Source organism: Panthera onca, chromosome C1 (assembly GCF_046562875.1).
Source record: "Panthera onca isolate mPanOnc1 chromosome C1, mPanOnc1 haplotype 2, whole genome shotgun sequence".
NCBI classification, from domain to species: domain Eukaryota; kingdom Metazoa; phylum Chordata; class Mammalia; order Carnivora; family Felidae; genus Panthera; species Panthera onca.
This window is the reverse complement of record NC_138346.1, coordinates 94778105-94801029: the sequence shown is the minus strand read 5'-3', so window position 1 is coordinate 94801029 and position 22925 is coordinate 94778105. Positions and strand designations below refer to the sequence as shown.

Below are 22925 nucleotides of genomic sequence, written 5' to 3'. Positions count from 1 at the left end.
TGCTAAGTGAAATTAGTCAGTCAGAGAAAAGACAAAAATCATATAACTTCATTCACATGAGTACTTTAAGAGACAAAACAGATGAACATAAGGGAAGGGAAACAAAAATAATATAAAAACAGGGAGGGGGACAAAACATAAGAGACTCATAAATATGGAGAACAAATTGAGGGTTACTGGAGGGTTGTGGGAGGGGGGATGGGCTAAATGGGTAAGGGGCACTAAGGAATCTACTCCTGAAATCATTGTTGCACGATATGCTAACTAATTTGGATGTAAATTTGAAAAAATAAAAAATAAAACAAGTTAAAAAAAAAAAGAATGAAGGCAAAATACGATATATCCTAAAATTATTATTTTAAGATATAATAAAAAAAATAAATGGGAATACTAGGTATATAGAAAAAGAATGGTTTGCACAGACCTTTGCTTTTATATATATATATACTTGCCAGAACTTAACATTTTTAGTATGTCTTGAAAAAAGTACTTTACCTGCCATCTCTTCTGAGGGCAAAAGCAATGCCATCTTTCTGGAAAGGAAGCAGCTTTGCTCTTAGTTTGTCAGGCAAAAAATCCAACTGTTTATAAGATTCATTTGTCAAACAAGAATTCTGAGGTGGAAGAGACTTTTTTATCTTATGAACTCTAGGCATCATGCTCCTAAAAAAAAAAAAAAAAGAAAGAAAAGAAAAAGAAATCACCAAAGAGGAGGGATGGGGAAAATGGTTATTACTACGTGTATTAGAGAATTAAACATAAATAATAATACTAAAGTACTTATATCAGTAGACTTGATATACTATCTACATAAATTGGTTAAATAACTTTCACAAAATGAGCTCTTAAGACAATTCAAAGCACTGAGCCCAAAAGCAATTACTCAATGCACAATCTAGGAACCAGCATCCTTTATTTCATTTGTATTTCAAACTGAACCATAATATAACCATAACCCTGTGTTAAGCAATAAATGTTTTACTGAAAAGTTAAAAATCAACCGGATTTTTTAAAACTAAATATATTTTTTTTTTTTTTGAGAGAGAGAGGGCACAAGTGAGCAAAGGCCAGAGAGAGAGAGAGAGAGCGAGAAAGAGAGAGAGAGAAGCGGGGTTCACCCGAAGCGGGCTCGTGTTTTACCCAAAGCAGGGCTCGAGTTCACCCCAAGCAGAGCCCAGAGCTCATCCCAAGTGGGGCTCGAGCTCACCCTATAAGGGACTGGAACTCATGAACTGTGCTTAATGATGACCCCTCCAGCACCTAAAAACTAAATAATTTTTAAAATAAGAAATGATTTCCTATAGAAAGTGGAAGTCTTTTAAAATTAATCCTTTTAAGATATACATTTTCATATCACACCAGATTTTCTAAGAATGGGGTAAAACTGCATTTTAAAAATTATAAAATACAAAGACATCAACTCCAAATTTATAATTATATTAACTCAACATTATTAAATGAGATTCGTTTTTAAATATTAAAATGAATTCTTTTAAATCAAACGAATCCACAGAATGAATCACTGCCTGACTGGCACTTTCCTCACTACTGGGTTTCCACAAATGTCATTTTAATTTTTTTATATAAAAATTTCATATATCTGTAAATTCTCAGATCTATGCAAGAAAAAGTCTTACTAAGTCACTAAACTAGAAAACTTCTCTAATAATATTTTGTATTTAGATTGCTTACATGGTTATATATTTTGTATTTTTAAAATAAGGTTTTTAACATTTTTTATTTATTTTTGGGAGACAGAGAGTGAACGTGAGCGGAGGAGGGGCAGAGAGAGAAGGAGACGAAGAATCCAAAGCAGGCTCCAGGCTCCAAACTGTCAACACACAGCTCAACACAGGGCTCGAACTCACAGACCGTGAGATCATGACCTGAGCCACAGTCAGACGCCTAACTGACTGAGCCACCCAGGCGTCCCAATTGTTAATGTTTATACAGAATGTCACTCCATCTTCAAAGTAAATTTGCTTTTCTCTCAATTACTTGCAGATTTATAAAACTTTACACCCCACCCAAAAGAAGTCATCAACCTCTGTATCCAATGTTTAAGAATCTCAAGAATTCAACAAATATTTACTAATAACAAATAGTTATAATCTGCCAGAATCCAGAGAAGCAAAGACCACTCTCACAAAGCTTACATTTTTGAGGGGGAGACTAAAAATAAATAAATAATTACAAATAAATAAGTACAAATAATATGAAGGAACTTAAGAGAGTAATGACCGCTTTAGGTAGGCTGACCAGGTAAGGACTCTCCTAGGATGAGCTTAGTCTATAGTGTGAAGGGGGTAAAAGAGCCAACCAAGTTCAAAATTGAGAGAAGAGCACTTCACACAGACAGGATCAACGGAAAGCCTCCACGCTGAGAAAGGGCTGAGTGATTTTAGAAACAGAAAGGAGGCCGATGTGGCTGAACCAAAGCAGAGAATGGTAGAAGATAAAGCTACTGAGATAATCAACAGTAAAATCATCACCTCAAAATATCCATAAGCCTTAAATGACCAATGGGCTACTTACACCCAGGCACAGTTACCAAAAGAAGGGAAAATTCCATATGTTCCCATACCTCTTCACCTTCTACCATTAAAAACTGCCTCACTGCAGACAATCTCTCTTCTGCCATCCTGCCCACTGCTCCCTTGCAGTGTATTCAATAAACTTCTATCTACTTTGTTCAGCCTCAGGTGAATTCTTTCACTGCCCACACCACCAGCCTCTCCCCTACTGTCACCTCACATATAAGAAGAGCTCCCATTCAATCGGGAGAGACACCACATTGATCTGACAAACACAATACAAAAAAATATGTATATAAGCCATTTTCCCTTATTCATGGGTAAACAACATATTAGTAAACCAAGACAGCAATAAATTAAAAGCCTAAAATATTAAGACATTTAAAATGGGCTTATTTTAGGCACCTGGGTGGCTCAGTCAGTTGAACATCAGACTGGATTTTGGCTCAGGTCATGATCTTACTGTTCATGAGATTGAGTCCTGGGTCTGGTTCCATGCTGACTGAGCTTGGAGCCTGCCAGTATTCTCTCTCTCCCTATCCCTCTGTCCCCTGACTCAAAATAAACAAACTTTTAAAAAATAAACAAAATGGGCTTATTTTAGGAATGCAATGCTAGTTAAACTTTTAAAACTCAATCAAACCCCAAATAATCTTGAAAAAGAATGAAGTTAGAGAGCTTATACTTCCTGCTTGTAAAACATACCACAAAGCTACCAAAGACAGTGTAGTACTAGATTGATGACAGACAGATCAGTGGAACAGATTTGAGATTCCAGAAATAAACTCTTACATTCAGGGTTAGTTGATTTTTCATGTAGTAGCCAGAATGGTAAAACTCTTAAAAAAAAAAAAAAGCAGAAGAGTAAATCTTCATGCCCTTGGGTTATGTGATGATTTCTTAAATACAAAGCCAAAAATAAAAGCAACAACAATAAAAAGCAACAAAAATAAAAGCAAAAAATAAACTGGACTTCACCAAAATTAAAACCTTTACAGCTGCAAATAACACCATCAAGGAAGTGAAGACAACCCAAAGAAGGGTAGAAAATATTTTCAAATTATATCTGACAAAAAAGGAAACCCAGAATATATAAGGAAGATAACCCTATCTAAAAATGGGCAAATATCTGAATAGACATTTCTCCAAATAATGTATATAAATGGCCAATAAGCACACACAAAAAAATGTTCAACATCATTAGTAGTAAGGAAACTGCAAATCAAAACCAAAATGAGATGCTTCACACTCATTAGGATGGCAAAAAAAAAAAGATAAGACCTGGAAATTCTACTTCTAGGTATACACCCAAAACAAATGTAAAACATACAAGCACACAAAAACTTGCATAAAAATGTTCATAGTAGAATTATTCATAGTAGTTAAAAAGAGAAACAAACAAAATGTCCATAAACTGATGACATGATAAAGAAAATGTAGTATATCCATACAATGGAGTATAAAATCAATGAAATCATTGACAATAAAATCAATGAAATCCTGATACATGCTATAACATGAATGAACCCTGAAAATATTAAACTCAGGGACAGAAGTCAAGGTCCAGAGTAGGCAAATACCTTCAGATAGAAAGTAAATGACTAGCTGCCTAAGTCTAGAGTCTGGACAGTGGGTGGGAAGAGTATGGTGGCAGAGAACAGAGAGCAACCGCTAATAAGCACTGGGTTTCTTTTTAGAGTGATGAAACTGTTCTAAAATTAGATTGTGATGATGGTTCCCAAACTCTATGAATATATCAAAACTCACAGAATTGCAAAACGAGTGAATTTTACAGTATGAGAATTATATCTCAATTAAGCTGTTAAAAAATGCACTGTGAAAAAAGCTCAATCACTGTAATTCTCAAAAATTACAAAGAAGTTGCACAGTCATCTCAACAGTAGGGAAAAAAGCATCTGATAAAATTCAAAATTCATTTAGAACAAAAGCTACCTAACATAGGAAAAATAGGAGAACTTACTTCATATGATACAAGTTTTTACCAAAAACCTTCAGCAAACATCAGACTTAAGGTAAAATGTTGAAACCTTTCCCTGCAAGATCAGAAAAGACATAAATATATCTATTATTGCCAATTTTATTTAACAGTGTAAATCACCTCACTTGAATTAAAAAAAAAAAAAAAAGGGAAAGGAGAAATAAAAAAAATCAAAATTTCGTTCCAGTCCAAGACAGCAACATGGGAAAACCCTAAACTCACCTTCTCCATGAACACACCAATTCTATGCCTATGTACAGAATAATTCCTCCTGAAGAACTGAGGGCTGTCTGAACAACTTCTACAAAACAAAAGATAAGCCAATGAAGACATGCTAACAAAGGAAACCCCACCTCTGATGCTGCCAACTGCATAAGGGATGGACTGACCTCGAGCAGATTCATCTACCCTAGGGCACGGAGGAAAAAAAAAAAAAAAAAAAAAAAAAGCCATGGTTTAAAAGGGCAACTAGAATATACAGGAACCAGCCCAACAGAATCCTGCTGAATGGCGGTGAGCTACTGCAACTACCTTCAAGTGGGAGATTCTGGCAAGCCCAACATTTATGCACATCCTCTGCCTCGAGAGTGCAATAGGAGCAGGGTTCAGGTGGCAGAGCCGGCCTACCACATCAGCAAGCACCGCGTCCCTGGCCCATACCAGCCTGGGATGCCCTGGATCACAGAAGAAAATATCAGGGTTTGAAAGAGAAGCTAGTATGTAAAATATCCAGCCATAGAACTCCATCAAACAGCAAGGGAGCTGCTGGAACTCTCCAGGTTGGAGAGGTTGGACAGCATCAGTTTACATTCAGTTTCCACCCTGATGGTGCGGATGGGAGTAGGGTGTGGGCACCTTAGGTGGCCTATTCCTTCAGTGAGCTATGGGCCCCTAGCCCACACCAGCCCCAGCCATCCCACCAAAACAGCCTCAGAGAAGCATACACAAGGACAATCCATGTCACCACTTGTTTACAACTCCAGCCATACTGCCAAGGTGATACACGCATAAAGCACCCCAGTGCATTCCGGGCCTGCACCACTTTGGCTCCAGGAAGCTTGCTAGGGCACCCCAGGGCACAGTGCTCTAAGACCTCCTGGCTCACACCTACTTAAGGCTCCAGCCACCCATCCAAGGTGCCCCCCTCCATAGAGTGTCCCAGGAATCCCCAGCCCATGCCCATATCAGTTTTAAACACCTGCCAAAGGCACTAGTGGAACACCTCAGGAAACCACTGTCCCCACCCTGCCAAGGTTCCAGCCACCTTGCCAGGGCAGCCCCTGCATGAGCACACCAGGACACTCTAGCCTCTACAAGCCTCAGCTCCTGTCAACCCTACCTGGGAATCCTCGGTGCTGAGCATCCCAAGACATCCTGATTTGCATCCACTCCAGCTTCAACCACCTCCCTCCTATGTGGAGACCCCTGGGAAATGCCCCAGCCTGTGTGCACTTCAGCTACAGCTATCATGCCAGGGTACCCCTGCATGCAGCACAATGGGACACTGTGGCCTGGACCCTGCCTTAGCAGGGTACACTCTATGCAGCAAGTCCTGGGACACTGTGGTGGTTTCCACCCACTTCAGCTTCAGCTATCCTGCCAGAGTGCCCTCTGTGTAGAGAACCCAGGGACTGTACCGACCCACATCCACTTCAGCTTTAGCTCTCCTACCAAGGCATCCTCTACACAGTCCCAGGACACTCTGGCTAACATACACTTCACCTTTAGCTGTCCTGCCAGGGTGCCTTGAGACAAAGAGTCCTGAGACCACCCCGACATATGCCCACTTCAGCTGAGGTCATCATATCATGTCGGCCCCAATACAGAGTGCCCCAGACATCCCAGCCATCCAACCAAAGTCACTAGGAACACATAGTCTACACAGGGGATGATTATATACAAGACCATTGCTTAAAATTTAGGAGAATTAGCTGTTCCACCTAATTCATAGAAACAAGTGAAGAAAATGAGGAGACAGAGGAACATCCTTCAAATGAAAGAACAAAACAAAACCTCAGAAAAAGAACTAAATGAAACAGATAAGCAATATGCTTGATAAAGGATTCAAGTAACGATCATAAAAATGCTTGTTGGACAGAAAAGAAGAATGGAAAAACTTAGTGAGAATTTTGACAAACAGAAAATATAAAAGAATAATCAGAGTTGAGAAATACAGTAAGTGAAATGGAAATTACACTAGAGGGAATCAACAATACATTAGAAGATGTAGAAGAACAGATTTGTGATCTGTGTAATGAAAGAACCTGTGCTAAACAAAAAATATAATTATAATAATATTAATAAATAAGGATAGGTTAGGGGATCTCTTATACAAGACCAAACGAACATTCACATTATACAGGTACTAGAAGGAAAAGAGAGAAAAAGGCATAGAACTTATTTAAAAAAGAATAGATGAAAAATTCCCTAGCCTATGGAAGAACAGACATCCAGGTTCATGAAGCATAGAGAATTCCAAAAAAGATGGCCCAAGAAGGTGCACACCGTAATACATAATAATTAATATGCCAAAGGTTAAAGATAAAGAAAACATTTTTAAATCAGTAAGAAAGAAGTAAAAAGTTACATATAGGGGAAACACCATAAGGCCATCAGCCGATTTCTCAGCAGAACCTTTGTGGGTCAGAAATGAGTGGTATGATACATTCAAAGTGCTGAAAGGAAAAAAAAACAAAAACAAAAATAGGCTACCTGTCATAATTTTCATTCAGAATTGATGGAAAGATAGATTTCCCAGAATAACAAATGTTAAAGAAGGGTATTACCACTAAAGCAGCCTTACAAGAAATCTTAAAGGGAATTCTTTAAGTGGAAAAGAGAGGCTCGTAATTAGAAGTACGAAAATTACAAATAAAAATAGGTAATAAATGACATCATATAAGTAAAGTATGGAAGGCATGAGTAAAAAAAGTTCTTTCAGAACTTCCAATGTGTTCAAACTTAAGTGACCATCAACTTAATACAGCCTGATATATAATTAGGACACCATATATGAACCTCATGGTAACCAGAAACACAACACCTATAATAGACAAACAATAAAAAGAAAGCCAAGCATAATACTACAGAAAGTAATTAATAACTAGGAAAGAAAGCAAAAGAAAAAAAAATACTAACAAAAACAACTAAACACAATTAACAAAATGGCAAGACACACATCTATCAATAATTAACTTTAAATGTGAATGGACTAAATGATCCAATCAAAAAGATATGGGGAACAGAAAAAGTTCACACACACACACACACACACACACACACACACACACATCTACATATTGCCTACAAGAGACTCCCTTCAGACTTAAAAAGACACAAAAACTGAAAACTAAAGGAAGGAAAAAGATATTCCATGAAAATGGAAGGGAGAAAAAAGCCAAGGTAGCAATACTGTATCAGACAAAACAGAGTTTAAAACTAACAATGTAATGAAAGACAAAGACACTATATAACGATAAAGAAGATAATTCAACAAGGGGATATAAGAATTGTAAATATCTATGTACCCAATGGTGAATCACCAAAACACGTAACACAAATGTTAATAGAGACAAAGGGAGAAATTGCAGTAATACAATAATAGTAGGAGACTTTAACACCTCAGTTATATCAAAGGATATTCATCCAGGCAGAACCAATAAAGAAAACACCACCTTTTTTCTAAATTTTTTTTAAGGTTTATTTATTTTTGAGAGAGAGAAAGAAACACAGAGCACAAGCAGGATAGGGGCAGAGAGAGACACAAAATCTGAAGCAGGCTCCAGGCTCCGAGCTATCAGCAAAGAGCCCAATGCAGGGCTCGAACCCACGAATTGTGAGATCATGAACTGAACCAAAGTTGGACACTTAACCGACTGAGCCACCCAGGCACCCAGGAAACACCACCTTTGAATGACACATTAGACAAGAAGGACCTAACATATATATAGAACATCTGGTCACAAGACAGCAAAATACACATTCTTTTCAAGTGCACAAGGAGCATTCTCCAGGATAGATCACATCTTAGGCCACAAAGTAAGCCTCAATAAATTTCAGAAGACTGAAATCATATCATGCATCTTTTATGACCACAATATTATGAAACTAGAAATCAATCACAAGAAAAAAACTGGAAAAAACACAAATATGTGGAAGCGAAGACATGCCAATGGGTCAACAAAGAAATCAAAGAGGAAACTGAAAAACACATGAAGGGGCGCCTGGGTGGCTCAGTCAGTTGAGCATCCAACTATTGATTTCATCTCAGGTCATGACCCCAGGGTCATGAGATGGAGCCCTGCGTTGGGCACTGTGTGGAGCCTGCTTAAGATTCTCTCTCTCTGCCCCCTCCCCAGTTCACTCTATATCAAAAATAATAAAAATAAAATAAACTTTAGAAAAACACATGGAAACAAATGAAAATGAAAAAGAGGAAAAGTTTTAGTGATACAGACCTATCTCAAGAATCAAGATAAATCTTAACTAAGCAATCTAACTTTACAACTAAAGGAACTAGAAAAAGAAGAACAAAGCCCACAGCAGAAGAAATAATAAAGATCAGGACAGAAATAAATGAAATAGAGACTAAAAGCAAAGCAAAACAAAAAGAATAGGAAAGATCAATGAAACAAGGAGCTGGCTTGTAGGAAAGATTAACAAAATTGATAAAACTTTTAGCCAGACTCCTCAAAAAACAAAAACAAAACTCAAACAGGAGAAAATAAAATTAGAAATGAAAGAGAAGTAACATTCAACACCACAGAACAATAAAGAATTGTAAGACAATACGACAAAAAATTATATGCCAAAAAAGGGGACTGCCTACAAGAAATGGATAAACTCCTAGAAACACAATCTTCCAAAACTGAATCAGGAAGAAATAGAAAAATCTGAACAGACTAATTACTAATAAGAAAATTAAATTGGTGAGGCACCTGGGTGGCTCAGTCAGTTAAGCATCTGACTTCAGTCATGATCTCATGGTTTGTGGGTTTGAGCCCCACATCAGGCTTTGTGCTGACAGCTCAGAGCCTGGATTCTGCCACAGATTCTGTGTCTCCCTCTCTCTGTCTCTCCCCTGCTTGCATTCTGTCTCTCAATAAATAAAATACATAAGTGCTAAAAATAAATTAGTTAAAATTAAAAAAAAAAAAAGAAAATTAAATCGGTAATCCAAAAACTCCTGACAAACCAAAGTCCAGCACCAAATGGCTTCACAGGCAAATTCTACCAAACATTTAAAGAAGAATTAATACCTATTGTTGGGGTACCTTGGTGACTCAATTGGCTGAGCGTCCAACTCTTGGTTTCAGCTCAGGTCATGATCTCACAGCTTGTGAGTTTGAGCCCTATGTCAGACATTGAGCTGACAGTGAGGAGCCTACTTGGGATTCTCTCTCCCTGTCTCGCTGCCCCCTCTTGTGTGCTGTCTTTCTCAAAATAAATAAACTTTTAAAAAACAATAAAAAAAAAAAATGTAAATACCTATTATCCTCAAACTAGTCCAAAAAATAGAAGAGGGGAAAAAAAACTTACATTCTATTAGGCCAGGATTACTCTGATACCAAAGAAACTACCAAAACAAGAAACCTACAGGCCAACATCTCTGAACATAGGATCTTCAAGAAAATATCAGCAAACTACATTCAACAATACACTAAAAATCTTCAAGAAAATATCATCAAACTATATTCAACAATACATTAAAAAGATCATTCACCATGATCAAGTAGGATTTATTCCAAGGACACAATGGCTCAATATTAGAAAATCAATCAACATGATATGCCACAAGCAACAAAATTAAGGATAAAAATCATATGATCATCTCAATAGATGCAAAAAAAGGATTTGGCAAAATTCAACATCTGTTCATGATATATTTTGAGAAAACCTCTCAAACTAGGTTTATAGGGAACATATCTAAACATAATAAATGCTATTTATGAAAAACCCAGAGCTGATATCATACTCAATGGTGAAACACTAAGAGCTTTTCCTCTAAGACCAGGAACAAGACAAGAATGTCCACTCTTGCCACTTTTAATCAACCCAGTATTGGAAATCCTAGCCACAGCAATCAGACAAGAAAAAGAAATAAAAGGTATCCAAATTGCTAAGATAGTAGTTTTGACTTTTTGCAGATGGTGTGATACTGTACACAGAAAACTCTAAAGATTTGACATAAAACTACTAAAAGTAATACATGAAATCAGTAAAGTTGAAGGATACAAAATTAGTAAACATACACCAGCTGCATTTCTATATACTAATAACAAAGTAGCAAAAAGAGAAAATGAATTCATTTATAGCTGCAGCAAAAAGAATACCTAGAAATAAACTTAACACAGAGGTGAAAGACTTACTCTGAAAACTATAAAATATTGATGAAGAAACTGAAGATGACAGAAACAAACGGGAAGATATTCCACGATTATGCAGAATACTGTTAAAATGTCCCCCCTGCCCAAAGCAGTCTACAGATGCAATGCAATCCCTATGAAAATACCAATAGCATTTTTCACAGAATTCCAATAAATAATCCTAAAAATTGTATGGACCCACAAAAGACCCTGAACAACCAAAGCAATCTTAAGAAAGAACAAAGCTGGAGGTATCATGGTCATATATTTCAAGATATACTACAAAGCTATAGAAATCAAAACAGTGTGGCACTGGCAGAAAGATAGACCCAGAGATCAACACAACATAATAGAGAGCCCAGAAATAAACCCATGCTTACCTCGTCAACTAATCTATGACAAAGGAGGGAAGAATATACAATAAGGAAAAAACAGTCTCTTCAAGGAATGGTGCTGGGAATTCTGGACCGCTACATGCAAAAAAATGAAACCCTTTCTCACATCATCCAAAAAAACAATCAAAAACCTCAAAATGGATTAAAGACCTGAATGTGAGACACGAAACCATAAAACCCCCAGAGGAGTTTATGCCTCCTAGAGGCAGTAATTTGACTTTGGCCTTTGTAACATTTTTCTAGATACGTCTCCTCAGGCAAGGGGAAAAAAAGCAAAAATAAACTATTGGGACTACACCAAAATCAAAAGCTTTTGCACAGGGAAGGAAATCATCCACAAAACAAAAAAGCAACCTAGTGGGGAGCCTGGGTGGCTCAGTTGGTTAAGCGTCTGACTTTGGAGGTCATGATCTCGCAGTTAGTTCATGAGTTCAAGCCCTGCATGGGGCTCTGTGCTGACAGCTTAGAGCCTGAAGCCTACTTTGTATTCTGTGCCTTCCTCTCTCTCTCTGCCCCTCCCCCACTTGCACTCTGTCTCTCTCTCTCTCTCTCTCTCAAAAATAAAAACATTAAAAATATATATTAAATAAAAAATAAAAATCTAACAGATGACAGAGCAGGATTATGTGCATAGAATTAAAATAATTTATACATAATTGGTAGAGTTGTAAGCAAATTTAGTAAGGTTGATGAATACATAATCAATATACACAGTCATTTTCCTCTACACAGGCAAAAAGAAAATAAAATTTTAAACTGATACCATTCTCAAGAGTATCAAAAACTACACATTTTAGAAACGAATCTAATAAAAATAAGTGTAAGACCTGTGAGCAGAAAAACTGTAAGAGATTTTTTAGTAAAATGAAACAACACATAAAACAAAGAAGTGATAACCCTGTTAATAGATTGGAACTGATTATAATATAAACTCTTTTGAGATGATATGACAGTTCACTGAAACAACACGAACATCAGCAAAAACAGGCCCAGTTATTAGTTCCAAAGGTGGGGGACGAACTGATGTTTTTTGGGGATGCCTATCATATAATAGTGTCTTCTTTGTGTCAAGAACTTGAACATATACTGGCTAATTTAATCCTGAGAACTATATGACAAGTACTATATTCTTCTTCGCTAATGAGGAAACTATGACATTGGATAAGAAAGCCAGGATTCAAATGCAAGCTTGTATGGCTACAAAGCCTAAACAGAAGTAAATCTTCATCCAAAGAATTTACACACATTAAAAAATCATGGGGATTTTGGGTGGCTCAGTCGGTTAAGTGTCCAATTCCTGATTTTGGCCCAGGTCATGTTCTTATGGTTCATGAGATCGAGCCACGTGTTGGGCTCTACAATGATGGTCCAGAGTCTGCTTAGGATTGTCTTTCTCTCTCTCTCTCTCAAAATAAATAAACATTAAAAATAAATAAATAAAACACAACCAGAAACCAAACAAATAAACCAAAAAGAACTCCAAATCCTATCTTGATGTATGCTTTTAGGAAGATGGGGTATACAATCACTGGGAAAAACATTTTGACAATTTCTTAAATAACTAAATATCCAACTGCCATCTGACTCAGCAATGGTACTCCCGGGCATTTATCCTAGAGAAATCAAAACTTCTGTCTAAAAAAAATTAAAAAATTAAAAAAAACACTATTCATGAATATTTACAGTTTTATTCACAACAGCCAAAAACTAATAAGAACTCAGACATACTTCAGTGGGTGAATGGTCAAACTGTGGTACATCCAAATCACGGAACACTACTCAGCAATAAAGAGGCGCAACTGATATACACAACAATCTGGATGAATCTCCAGAGAATTATGCTGAGGTTAAAAAAAAAAAAAAAAAAAAGCCAAACTTCAAAGGTTACACAGTTGTTGATTCCATTTCTATAACATTACTGCAACGTCAAAATTATAAAAATAGAGAACAGATTAGTAGTTGCCAGGGGTGAAGGTGGAAAGTGATGGATGCTATAAGGCAACATGAGGTATCCCTGTGGGATGCAATTGTTCTTTTTCTTGATATGGCAATAGCCTGGTTGTGATACATACTGTCGTTTTGTAAGCTGTTACCATTGAGGAAAACTGAGTAAGCATATGCAGGATCTTTTTGCATTATTTCTCACAACAGTAAACAAATTTACAATAATTTCAAAATACAAAGTTTAACTTTAAAAAATGGGGGAAACACTCTGGCTTAACACATACCAATGGATCTCAAAGTTTTGGATAATGAGGTCCATAAAGATAAAACTCCAAGATCATGTAGCTTGTGACAGAGGTAAAATGTATCTGGGTCGTTGCTTTCTTTTCAACACAGGAATGTACCTCCTCAGCTTCAGAACTAAACCACAGTGAAAATATATATTTTAAACTGTCAAAACAATTACAGTTAAAAAATAAGTAATCATCTAATAAATTTTATTCCTGAATTTCATTCCTTCATGCATTCAACAAAAATATATTTGGATGTTTACATGGAGCAGACACTGCACAAGGTTCTGGATACACAGTAATAAATAGCTGTAGTTTTGAAGTACTATAGGGAAAGTACGAGGTGTTAAGGGAGCATATAACAAAAACTCAGGAGGTTTGGAAGGCTTTCTAAAAGATACATACATCAAAGCTGAAACATAAAGAATACACAATAACCACACAAGAAACACACCCAAAGGCCCTGATTTGGAAACAAAAGGAAGAGAGCAGGTAGGAATTCTCAGACTTCATCTTACTGGACCTATCCATAAATCATTCCCTCCTCATTAAATCATGTTTTTCACTTAGACTCTAGAATACCACACCTCATGGTTTCTATCTTATCTCAGTTTTCACTCTTGCTCAGCCTAAATCATACTGGTTCTTTCTCATTTCCCTGCCCATATAAGGTTTGAAAGTACCAGGGCTCATTTCTTAGTAATGCTTGCTCTATCGTTTAGAGATACCATTAGTATATCAGTTTTAAATATTACCTCTATTCCAATGACTCCCACCTTTATACATATATTTTTTAATGTTTATTTATTTTGGAGAGAGAGACAGAGAGAGACAGAGTGCAAGCGGGGGAGGGGCAGAGAGAGAGAGGGAAACAAAATCTGAAGCAGGCTCAAGGCTCTGAGCTGTCAGCAGAGCAGGATCCGGGGCTGTAACTCCCAAACTTCAAGATCATGATCTGAGTTGAAGTCAGAAGTTGAACGAACTGAGCCACCCGGGTGTCCCTGACTCCCACATTTATACACGGAGATCAGACCTCTCCTGAACTTCAGACTCCTGTTACCTAACCAAACATCTCTACATAGCAAGTCTAATGGGTATCTCAAACTTAACACAACTAAAGCTGAACTCTAGATCTTTTTCTCAAACCCTATTCCATCCTCCATCTTCCCCATCCAATCTTTCCATTTGTTCATACCAATTAGTTGACTCCTCTCAGTGTCTCATCCTGCATATCCAATCAATCCATCAACAACCCCTGTTAGATTCAAAATATACCCAGAATCCCACCATTCATTTCCTACCACCTCCAAATCTGCTCACATGATCTGAGCCACTTTATTTCTAGCCTGAATTCCTGCAAGAATCTGATATCCCAACTTCCACCTCCTCCCCGACATTCTCCTCACAATGTAGCAGTCAGTAAGATACTTTGAAAAATTAAGTCTGATCATAACATTCCTCAGAATTGCTCAGTGGTTCCCAGTTTTACTGATAAAAGTTCTATTAATGCAGAAATAGCCCTTCTACGATATGCTCCTACTCCTATTACAATTCCACCTTACTTTCTCTTCTCTGTCACAGTGATATCTTTACATGTTTCTGCTTTGGACTCTGCACTAGCTGGTCCATCTGCTTATACCACTCTCCATCAATTACATACATGGCTACTTTTCTTGATTCCTTCAAGGGTCTTTTCTGAAATGTCAATTTTTCAATGTAAACTTGACTTGCCTACCTTATGTAAAATTTCAACTTTCATGCTAGCTTCAGCAGCACATATACTAAAATTGGAATGATACAGAGAAGATTAGCATGGCCTCTGCATCTGCACAAGGATGACATGCAAATTCAAGAAGTGTTACATATTTTTGAAAGAAGGAATTTTAGGGGCGCCTGGGTGGCTCAGTCAGTAGTTCCTAGAGATGAGAAAGTATAAAGTGGGTCTGTAGGAGTGCATGGCTGAACTAGTGTGGAAATAAAATTCACAGAAGACACAGCATTCCAGGAACTAGAAACTAGCATGTTGTATCAGTTGGGCTATAGATTTAAACATAGAAGTCACCCTGTGGTACATGGGTGGCTCAGTCAGTTAAGCCTCCGACTTCAGCTCAGGTAATGATCTCGTGGTTCGTGGGTTCGAGCCCTGCATCAGGTTCTGAGCTGACAGCTGAGCCTGGAGCCTACTTCAGATTCTGTGTCTCCCTCTATCTGCCCCTTCCCCTGCTCAAGACCTGTCTCTCTCTCTCAAAAATAAATAAACATTAAAAAATTTTAAACCATTAAATAAATAAATAAATAAATAAATAAATAAATAAATAAAGATAGAAGTCACTCAAAGAAGAAAGACAGTAAGCCAAATTCAAGTCACAGTAGGGAAACTGGGGACATAGTTAGCAGAGTGATTAAGATTAGAGGGGAGTTGTTTAATGAATACAGATTAGGGCTCCCTGTTAGGATATTAGGGTATTAGAACACCTGAGAAAGTTCTAAGATAGAAAGGATGCCTACATAGGGAAAATTCTGCCTCATACAGAGAATCAATCAAACCTTCTGTTCAATTTAATATCAAATTCAGTTAAAGTAGGTAACTAAATTTCAAAAATTCATCCTAGACAAAAAATATCAGTGGAAATGGTTCCAAGAACTACAGCAATTTAGCTACATACAGTGTAGCTAAAAAATAAGATGATTGGGGGGCGCCTGGGTGGCTCAGTTGGTTAAGCGGCCGACTTCGGCTCAGGTCATGATCTCACGGTCCGTGAGTTCGAGCCCCGCGTCGGGCTCTGTGCTGACAGCTCAGAGCCTGGAGCCTGTTTCAGATTCTATGTCTCCCTCTCTCTGACCCTCCCCCGTTCATGCTCTGTCTCTCTCTGTCTCAAAAATAAATAAACGTTAAAAAAATAAAAAATAAAAAAAAAAATAAGATGATTGGGAAAAGTGGCAAAGAAATAATAACAGGCCAGATCAGGGAGGTTCTCAAATGCCATGCTAAAAAAAGTCTGGATTTTATTCTGTAAGAAACTGAGGGCCTTTCCTAGAGTTTAATCAGGCAATTAGTTTACAAAGATTACCTTGTCAAATTTGGAAGACTAGATGTGGGGGAAGGGAAAACCTTTAGAAGCCTATCACAAATAGCCCAGGTAATAGAATTTATAATTTCTTGGCTTCAGACTCCTGTATTTAATTACTTACCTGACATTCTGGACATCTGATAGACATTTCTAACCTAACTGTCCAAAACCAAAGTCTTATTTCTCCACCAAACTTGTGTGTTCCCTACCTAATCTCTCAGTAGTAGTACAACTGTGCAAGTTAAATCAGCAACTTGGGTTCACTCTTGATTTCTCCCTCTCCTTTAGCCACCAAATTAAATCCATTTATAATTAATTATTCCTAAGGCATATCTCAAAATGCATCCAATTCTTTCCAGGTGCAATGCCATCCCAAACTATCACTGCTCCCCTGGAATACTGCACTAGTTCCCAAATGGACTCTCCCAAATTTTCCTTAATATCAGTTGGTTTCCTTAAAGCACTTGCTATAATTAGCAACTCTTTTTATCTCTTTACTTGAATTTTGTCTTTCCCTCTTACTGAAATGCCTTCATAAAGTCAAGAACTATAAGCTGTCTTATTTATCATTTTACTTCAGCACTCTAGTATCAGCCAGGTCAATAAACAACAATATTTATAAAACTAACACATATTTACTATAAGCCAGGCACTATTTTATATACTTTACATTTATTAAGTCATTTAAACCTCACAATAATCTGTGGTGTAGGTATTGTATTATCTCAATTGTATAGATTAAAAAAAAAAAAAATTAAGGCACAGATTGTCAACTAATCTGCACAAGGTCATCCAACAAGTACCTGGCCAAACCCAGAATCAAACCAAGGGAGCCTGGAGCCCATCCTCTGGACTATTAACCAGCACTTCTCTTATCAGATGTTCAATAGATATTTCTTGACCAAATAAACAAATGAGAGGACAATGAGAAGAACAGGTTTAGGGCACATGTTGAATTCGAAGGACTTGGAAAAGGCTATGAGGTACAGTGGGATGTTGTAATTACCATACAGAAGTCATCAGATTCTACTGGAAACCACCTATAAAGTGCAAGCCTCTTAAAAAAAAAAAAAAGTGATTATAGGGGCACCTGGGTGGCACAGTCAGTAAAACATTTGACTTCAGCTCAGGTCATGATCTCATAGTTCATGAGTTCCAGCCCCACACCAGGCTCTCTGCTGTCAGTGCAGAGTCTGCTTCAGATACTGTCTCCCTCTCTCTCTGCCCCTCCCCCACTTGTCTCTCTCAAAATAAATAAGCTTAATTATATATTTTTTAAAAATTGGACATGCTTTTAAACTGTAAGCTTTTATACCCAAATCCGTAATAAAAACATGTTCTGACAAAGCACCGAGAGCCCCATTAAGCCTTAACTGTATCTATAAAAATTTCTGTATTAATATAAAATGAAATATTTGTGTTTAAGTAGCAGTCAGTATCTATATGAATGTCACACATGTATTTTACTCAAACATAAAATTGCAGAGATGGACTTTAAATTTGACAAAATGATACCAAAATCTATCTTAAAAAAAAAATAAACAGGGGGCGCCTGGGTGGTTCAGTCAGTTAAGCAACTGACTCTTGATTTCGTCTCAGGTCATGCTCTCACAGGTTTTAAGTTCAAGCCCCACGTCAGGCTCTATGCTGACAGCACAGAGCCTGCTTGGGTTCTCTCTCTCTCTCTCTCTCTCTCTCTCTCTCTCTCTCTCAAAATAAATAAACATTAAAAAAAACAGAAAATGTGAGAATAGCAAGAAAATATCTAAAGAAGAAGAATGGAAGCACACTTTACCTACTTGATAACAAAACATATTATAAAGTTACAGAAATTAAGATAATGGGTATGGTACAGGTCAAAGACAGAACAATGAAAAAGAACAGGGTCCAAACAAAATCAAGTATATATAAATTGTAAAATTAAATGTAAGAACAAATTTAAAATTATGTATACATATTATTTTTTTATTATCTAATTTCTAAGCATCACAAATGCTTTCCTATGCATCACAAACTAGAAAGTATAATGGAAAAAAGATATTTTTCAAGAGTAAAATAATTAAAACTATGTCATGGAAAAACAGCATTAGAAGTTAAAAAGACAAATCTAAAAATGGGAGTCAAGGGTTTGCAAAATAGATGACAAAGAGTTAAAAACCTAAGTAGTAATTTCTTTAAAATTAAGAGACTAAGGGTGCCTGGGTGGCTCAATTGGTTAAATGTCCAACTCTTGGTTTCAGTTCAGGTCACAATCTCAGGGTTCGTAGGTTCAAGCCCCACGTCGGGCTCTGCACTGACAGCATGGAGCCTGCTTGGAATATTCTCTCTCTCAGGTAGAGCATTTGACTGGAATATTCTCTCTCTCTCTGCCCTCTCCCCTGCTCACGGGTACTCTCTCTCTCTCTCTCTCAAAACAAACAAAAAAACTTTTTTTTTAATTTAAAAAAAATTTTTTTTAACGTTTATTTATTTTTGAGACAGGGAGAGACAGCATGAACAGGGGAGGGTCAGAGAGAGAGGGAGACACAGAATCTGAAACAGGTTCCAGGCTCTGAGCTGTCAGCACAGAGCCTGACTCAGGGCTCGAACTCACGGACCGCGAGATCATGACCTGAGCTGAAGTCGGATGCTTAACCGACTGAGCCACCCAGGCGCCCCCAAACAAAAAAACTATTAAGAGACTATGATAACAACAGGCTATTCATGAGATTAAACAATGGACAATAAAAGATGCTCAATATCAACTGAATTCAATTACAAACAAAGCAATGAAGAACCACTTTTTGAAATCAGATGGGATAGACTACAAGATGGCAACTGGGTGTTTTCAAACACAGTAAGAAAGAGAATGGGCACATTTCTGAAGAGCAATTTAGGAATTACCGAGTATTTGTGGTTAAATAACCTACTTCTAAAAAGTTAGATTTACAGGATAATCAGGCAAGCATATAAAGATGTTGCTCACAACAGGATTCCTTTTAAAAGTTAATAATTGACCCAGCAATCCCACTTCTGGGCATATATCCAAAAGAAATGAAAACAGTATCTTGAAGAGATATGTGTACACCCATGTCAAAAGGCAGAAGCAACCTAAATGTTTATTGGCAGATGAATGGATAAACAAAATGCAGTATATACATACATATGGGAATATTATTCGACCACGAAAAAGGAAATCCTGTCCTATGCTACAACATGGATGAACCTTGAGGACGCGATGTATAAGTCAAATAAGGCAAAGGACAAATACTGTGTGATTTCACTTTTAAGAGGTATCTAAAGTAGCCAAATGCTTAGAAACAAAGTAGAATGGTGAGTGCCAAGGGCTGTGGGAGGAGGAAAAGGGAGTTGTTGGTACAAAAAGTACAGTTTCAGTTTTGCAAGATGAAAAAGTTCCAGGTATCTATTAAATAACAAGGTGCATATACTTAACACTACTTAAAAAACAGTTCAGGTGGTAAGTTTTAGGTTTTTTACCACAATCAAAGTTAATAAAAAATAATGTAAATATCCATCAGGTAGGACTTGGTTATGTTAGAGACACACAATTTAATACTAGATAGCAATAAAAAATGATAATATTAATATATATCTAGTCATCCACAGCCTATTGTTGAACTAAAAAAAAAAAGTTTACAAGAAAGCAAGGTAGTATGAGAACATGCAAGCAAATGTCTGTACTTACAATAGAGAGATATGTAAAGATAGTCACCAAAATTTTACGGTGGTATCTCTGGATAATAGTATCACAGATGACCTTCTTTTCAATATTTGCCTGTCTTTTTAAATACAATGAGCACATATTACGTACTTAACAAAGGATACTTGAAAAAAAATAAGTGATTGCCACCAATGGTTTCAAAATTCTAGAATGGAATTCTACATTTCTCACCCCCTATGTGTCTATAGCACATCTTGGGGAATCAATAAATACTTGAGAAACAGGATTAGTGATTAAGAGATCAGGAATGAGACAGACTTGGATACAAATCTCAGCTCCAAAGTTAACTGATCAAGGCCTTAAAGTCTTAAAGAATGTCATTCAACACCAATTTCTTCAAATATAAACGTCATATAACAATACCTGCAGGAAAAACTTAAAGCACTTAATATCATTCCTGGCTGAGGAAACACCCAATAAAATGGCCATAATTACTAGTTCTTAACTTGATTTATACTGGAAAAACTCATCACAAAACGAAAAAACGAAACTAAGCATCTATAGAAGCCTATACTGAAAATCTCAACTGCATTAAAAAACAAGAGCTCCATATTATGCACCTGAAAGTAATACTGCGTGTTAACTCAAATTAAGATTAAAAACTCAACCAAAAAAACAAGAGATCATGCTGTTGGACCCACAACACTGATGCTTAACTCAAAAAAAAAAAAAAAAAAAAAAAAGAATGTAATGGACCATTTTTGAGTATCAATCCTGTGCCCTTCTGTAGTTTATTTCCTTCCAACCAGCGTTTAGAAGTGTGTTTGTAAAAGTGGGAGTTGTTAGCTCAGAACTTCTGAGCCCGTCTTCAGTCAAAAGGAAGACCTGAAGCCATGCTTCATGCATGCAAAGCGGCTAAAAACCTTAGAGGCACCCTCCACAAACACATGTGTGCAATCTAATAGTAAGCAATCAAAAGATAAGCAAATTGGGACTCTGGGATTGAAGATTAGGGGAGCATTATGGCATTATGAACCTCGGAACTACCGCCATCCCATATTACCCACTCTTTCTTAAAATACAATTACATGTCGTTCAACTTCCTATCTCCCTAGCAAAAAACTACCGATTTGCCCGCCACGCCACTCCGAAAGCCACACCTGGTGTATTCGCTGCAGAATCTCCAACTCCCGCCACAGGTTTGGCTCGCGTCCGCCCCAAAGCGGAAGTGACTTCAAAGGGCCAAACTGAAAGAAAGTTCAAATACTAGGAATCTAAAAGCCCTACGGCATTCTGAGAAAACTCTTCTCCGACTACCGTTTTCTGCCTTCCCTCTTCTGTTAGGGTGGCGAAAAGGATTCGCCACAGACTTGAAACTGGTTCCCCGCCCCAAACTCCAAATCTTTTTACATTTTATTCCCTCTCATTGGCCAACAAGATGCCATTCGTACCTCCCAGGAACTACAATTCCCGTCAGGCCCCAGGAGAAGTAAAAGTAGGAGAGGACAGAGGTGGGGGCAAAGCGCATTGGGAAGTGTAGTCGCCTGCAGACCGAACACAGCAGTAACCCCGCCTTCTCCCACTGAAGCTGGAGAAACCAGGTGTTCAACTTAAAACCCGTTACCGCTAAAGGGAAGAGCCAAGCCCTTAAACAGCTTTCCTCACTTCCCCCCACATGGAGGATGATAATGTTTATTTATTCCTACAAAGCTCTATAAATATTCCTTGAAGAAATACGGTTGTCCTTCCAATATCTTCAGGTCAGTAAAACTCCCAGAACTCCTCCACCTCAGGCTCCCAACTCGTGGGAAAAGGTGGCTTTTTTTACAAGTGGGCAAAATGGCTGTCCTCTTAGTTTTACCATTGGTTGTCCTTTGCGTCCTTCAAGGGCGGTTACTTACCACTGATTGGTTCTTTTTCCCTTGAGGGTGGAGGAAGACTTGGCACGGCTCTCCCGCGGCCCGGGAGGAGATAAAGGGGTGGAGAGAAGGCAGTTTTTTCAGGCCTGATTGGATGATCCTCATGTCACTCGGAGGATGTATAACCTATGATTTGTCGGCTGCTCCTCAAAGAGAACGAAGAGGCGGGGCTAGTGCGTGGTGGGAAGGGGCGGGATTCTGCCAGCCGCGGCTGCCGCTGGAGCCGGTGTCCGGGCTGGTGATGGGGTTAATTCCCTTTCGTAAGACTCTTACTTGCACCCACCCAGCCCCGCCGTCGCCCCGCCGCGCCGCGCTCCAACCGCCTCCTCCTCCTCCTCCTCCTCCTCAGTAACGCGGGTAAGAGATGCCCTCCCCTCCCCCCTCCAGCTCCCCGGGAATAACGCGCCTCGCTCCCCTCCCCCGCCCGCCAACCGGTAGCGCTAACGGAGAAGGAGGCAGGCAGGGGAGAGATGTGTGTGAGAAGGTGGCCTTCACCGCCGAGCCATCGCTTTTCCAGCCAGGGCCCCGCCGAGGTGCTGCTGCTGCCAGCCCGCCGGGAGGTCGGGTTCCGAGGGAGCTCGGCTCGCCTGGCCCGCCGCTGCGGCTGCAGCTGCATCCACTACCTTGTGCCCACCGCCCCCACCCGGGGGCCATGTGAAAAGCAAACCCCTCGAGGCCTAGCGGAGGAGGCAGGGGAAAGGTTCCTGAGTCCCTGCCATGGCTGCTGCTTGCTGCCCTTGCAGCCCC

At 38.3% G+C, this 22925-nt stretch overlaps 1 protein-coding gene and 1 pseudogene across 3 annotated transcripts in view; one reads left to right on the top strand and one right to left on the bottom strand.

The window, feature by feature from the left end:
- ZRANB3 (zinc finger RANBP2-type containing 3) overlaps nucleotides 1-21654 on the bottom strand; it is a 306476-nt gene extending 284822 nt beyond the window's left edge. For 2 of the 3 annotated variants that reach the window (XM_078451346.2, XM_078451348.2), the window contains exons 1-2: nucleotides 21420-21654; nucleotides 496-663 (exon numbers count right to left, since the gene is read on the bottom strand). In XM_078451346.2, the coding sequence (XP_078307472.2) occupies nucleotides 496-659 (164 nt within the window). In that variant the 5' untranslated portion in view covers nucleotides 660-663; nucleotides 21420-21654. Of the gene's footprint in view, nucleotides 1-495; nucleotides 664-4755; nucleotides 4824-21405 lie in introns of all 3 variants that reach the window. The other variant, XM_078451347.2, reaches the window with a different exon arrangement.
- LOC132673979 (U6 spliceosomal RNA) lies at nucleotides 15285-15397 on the top strand (annotated as a pseudogene).
- Nucleotides 21655-22925: the final 1271 nt, after the last annotated feature.